Raw genomic sequence first — 4495 nt, forward strand, 5'->3', positions numbered from 1 at the left:
CCAATCATTTTCAATTATCTAAACTTACATTATTAACTTTTTTATGTCAACCTTAATTGACAGATTATTTGGATCATGGTGATCAGATTGTTGTATGCCAAACATGTTTTGCAAAATTATGGAAAGATGAATCTATCAGATGTAGAAAAAAGGATAATGAAAATTATTTTCTATGTTGTGGTAATGGCAAAGTTGAACTTCCACAGTTAAAGAATGCACCTCCAAGTTACGAAAATCTTTTTACATCTGGAGATTCTAAAAGCAAACATTTCATGAAGAACATTCGTTCTTACAATTCTGTGTTTTCTTTTACGTTGATGGGTGGCAAAATTGATTTCTCAATCAATAGAGGCAATGCTCCATACATTTTTAGACTTAGTGGTCAAAATTATCATAGTATCGGAAGCCTTTTACCAGATCAGGGATTTAAACCAAAATTCTCTCAGTTGTACATATACGATACTGATAATGAAATCGCAAATAGACGAACATGTTTTGGGTACACTTTTCAATATTATCACATTAATATATATCTTATTGATCAGTATAACTTTCTTTATTTATCTTATGTTTATCTGTTAATGTTACTTACAGTGGAGAAAATCAACGATCTACATCAAATTCTTCTGTCCTTGATGATGATATTATACAAGATTTGAAATTGATGTTAGATTCAAATAATTTCTTGGTTCAATCTTATAGGATGGTTAGAGATTGTTTTCATGAAAATCATCGTGCTGATATCAAGTTGAGAATTATTGGAAGAAAGGACCAAGATGGAAGGACATACAACTTACCATCTGCTTCTGAGGTAGTAGCTTTGATCGTTGGAGATATTGGTGATTCAATTGATAATAGAGATATTGTTGTTCAAATTTCATCTGGTTCTCTATGGCGTATTAGTGAATTACATCCATCATACCTTCCTCTTCAGTATCCACTACTGTTTCCATATGGTGATGATGGTTACAGAGTTGACATACCACATCGAGGTATTACATCTTCAAGCAACAGCAAGCGGCCCAACTGTACAATGAGAGAATTTTTTTTCTTATAGAATACAGGACAGGGATCAATATTACTCACTAATTCTTAATTCAAAAAGGTTGTTCCAACAGTTTTTGGTAGACGCTTATACTATGATTGAAAGCGAGAGATTACATTTCATAAGGAGCAAACAACAAATTCTTAGATGCGAGTCTTATGAGATTTTACGCAATCAATAAGACCTCGGAAATAGAGATATATCCAACGTCGGACAACGTGTTATCTTACCTTCTTCATTCACTGGCGGTGCATGTTATATGATGCAAAACTACCTTGACGCCATGTCCTTATGTAAATGGTTTGGATATCCTGATTTCTTCATAACCTTTACATGTAATCCAAAATGGCCTGAAGTTAAAAGGTTTCTTCGTAACACTTCATTGCATCCAGAAGATAGACCTGATATCTTATGTAGGTTATTCAAAATAAAGCTTGATGCTTTTATTAAAGACATACGGGAAAATAAAATTTTCGGCATCGTTCAAGCAGGTATTGAAAGTTGTTGTTTAATACAAATTTTTTTTATAATTCTTTTTTCGTTTCTTAACATTATTTATTATTTGCAAATATAATTCATTCAGTACTAATCATACCTTTTTTGTAAATTTAATTTGCAGTTGTCTATACAATTGAATTTCAAAAAAGAGGTTTGCCACATAGTCATATTTGTCTATTTATGCATGCTGACTCCAAGCGGCCTACTGTTGAATATATTGATCCGATAATTTCCGCGGAGATTCCAAATATCAATGAAGAGCCAGAGTTGTATTCACTTGTAAGTGAATTCATGATACATGGTCCTTGTGGAGATGAAAATATGAATTGCCCATGCATGGTTGACAGGCAATGTTCGAAAAATTTTCCAAAGCAATTCTGTAATCATTCTTCAGTTGATGTCAACGGTTATCCCTTATATATGAGAAGAAAAAATGGATATTTTATCGAAAAATCAGGTGTCAAGTTAGACAACATAAATGTTGTTCCATATAACAAATATTTGTTGAAAAGATATCAGGCACATATTAATGGTGAATGGTGCAATTAGGGATCTTCCATAAAGTATTTGTTTAAATATATAAACAAAGGTCCAGATAGAGCTACAATTGCTGTTGACATCAACATTGATTCTCATCAAGAAAAGGTTGTGGATGAAATAAAAGATTATTATGATTGTAGATATTTATCTGCATGTGAAGCATCATGGCGAATATTTAAATATGATGTTCATTACCGATATCCTTCTATGATGCGACTACCTTTTCATCTTCCTGATCAACAACAAGTCATATATGTTGCAGACGATGTTCTTGAACAACCTTCAGTTGCTGCTTCTATGTTCACATCTTGGATGGAATGTAATAAAATTAATAAAGATGCATGAAAACTTACATATGTTTAACTTCCGACAAAGTTTGTTTGGAAACCTAATGATAGGTTGTGGAAGCCAAGGAAAATTGGACGTTCAATAGGAAGGATTCACTCTGTTTCACCTAAACTTGGTGAAGTATACTTCCTAAGAATTCTTTTAAATAAAGTGAAAGGTCCAAAATCGTTTGAAGAAATTCGTATGGTAAATGGTGAAGACTTTCCTACTTTTCGAGAAGCATAACGAAATTCGTACGGTAAATGGTGAAGACTTTCGTACTTTTCGAGATGCATGTTATGCTTTGGGCCTCTTAGATGACGACAAATAATATGTCGAAGCAATTAAGGAAGCAAGTCATTCAGGAACTGGTTTTTATCTGCGTTTCTTATTTGCTACGATGTTAATGTGTAACAGTTTGGGTAGACCAGAGTTTGTTTGGGAAAATACATGGCAACACTTGTCGGATGGTATTCTTTACAACCAGCAAAGTAGATTAAAGTCTCCAGGTATTATATTTTTCTACCATTATTTGTAAAAACGAATATTATATATTTTCAATATGCAGGGTGCAATTTTGTTTATAAAAATTAATGTTTTTAATATTATATTGTTTTTTACATATTCATAATTTTTACAGGTTTAACACTCAATGAGGATCAACTTAAAAACCTGACTTTGTTTGAGATCGAATAGATTTTACTTCGTAACAACACCAGTCTTAAAAATTATAACAAAATGCCTTACCCTGATTCTGATATAGTTTCTTCTTCGACAAATCGTCTTATCATGGAGGAGCTAGACTATGACATACCCATTTTAAAGAAAGAGTTTGATCGAATGTTTCATGCATTAACAAACGAGCAGTGAAATATTTTTATTGATATCATGACTACAGTCAATGATAAGAAAGGAGGTGTTTTTTTTGTGTATAGATATGGTGGAACAGGCAAAACCTTTCTTTGGAAGACGATATCTGCAGCAATTAGATGTAAAGGTGATATAGTTTTAAATGTTGCTTCAAGTGGTATTGCATCGTTATTATTGCCTAGAGGTAGGACAGCACACTCTCGGTTTATAATTCCATTGAATCTTACGGAGGATTCTGTTTGTAAGATACCGCCTGATAGTGAACTCGCCAGATTAGTAAGAAAAAGCTCATTCATTATCTGGGATGAAGCACCTATGGTCCACAAGCATGCATTTGAAGCTTTAGATCGAGCTCTGAAAGATGTATGTAAGTTTGATAAGTCGAGCAACTCAAAAATTCCATTTGGAGGGAAAGCGATTGTTTTTGGAGGAGACTTCAGACAGATTCTACCTGTTGTTCAAGGAGGCAGTAGACAAAATATTGTTAATGCTTCTTTAAGTTCTTCATATATATGGCAACAATGCAAAGTCCATAGATTAACAATAAACATGAGACTAACCGTTGGAAGGGAACCATCTGATATTCGAAAAATACAAAGTTTTGCAAACTGGCTTTTGGATATAGGAGAAGGAAAAGTTGGTGGTTCGAACGATGGTGAAGCGATTATTGATGTTCTGGATGATATTCTTATTAATGATCCACATGATCCTATAGGTTCATTAATTGAGTTTGTATATCCTTCAATCTTGAAAAAATTCAACGTTATGAGTTATTTTCAAGAAAGAGCTATACTAGCTCCGAAAAATGAAGTTGTCCAACAAATCAATGATCGTTTGTTAGCATTGTTTCCCGGAGACGAAGTAGAATATTTAAGTTCAGATAGTCTTTGCCAATCAGAGTTTGTTCATGATCATTTTGATCCCAATTTATACTCCCCAGATATTTTAAATGGTCTTAAAGTATAGGTTTGCCAAATCACAGGTTAATTTTAAAAGTCGGTGTTCCAGTTATGTTACTAAGAAACATTGATAAAAAAAATGGATTATGTAACGACACCAGACTATAAGTGAAATCTCTGGGCAAACGTGTTATTGAGGCAATTATCATATCTGGAACTAATATTGGAAAACAAACCTTTATTCCAAGAATGTCTTTAAGTCCATCTGAAAAAAAAATTCCCTTCAAATTTCAAAGAAGACAATTTCCTTTGGATG

The 4495-nt window shown here is 33.1% G+C and overlaps 1 protein-coding gene across 1 annotated transcript; it reads left to right on the plus strand.

The window, feature by feature from the left end:
• The first annotated feature begins 3298 nt into the window (after positions 1-3298).
• LOC145131403 (uncharacterized) lies at positions 3299-4246 on the plus strand. Its single transcript, XM_079066091.1, has one exon. It carries the CDS (start codon positions 3299-3301, stop codon positions 4244-4246), a length of 948 nt encoding a protein of 315 aa, XP_078922217.1.
• The last annotated feature ends 249 nt before the right edge of the window (positions 4247-4495 follow it).

This window comes from Lactuca virosa, chromosome 8, assembly GCF_052849685.1.
Source record: "Lactuca virosa cultivar CGN04683 chromosome 8, Lactuca_virosa_CGN04683_v6, whole genome shotgun sequence".
NCBI classification, from domain to species: Eukaryota; Viridiplantae; Streptophyta; class Magnoliopsida; order Asterales; family Asteraceae; genus Lactuca; species Lactuca virosa.

Excerpts from the sequence above, each read along its gene's own strand:
- LOC145131403 (XM_079066091.1), top strand. The coding sequence starts at position 3,299 with ATGACTACAGTCAATGATAAGAAAGGAGGTGTTTTTTTTGTGTATAGA.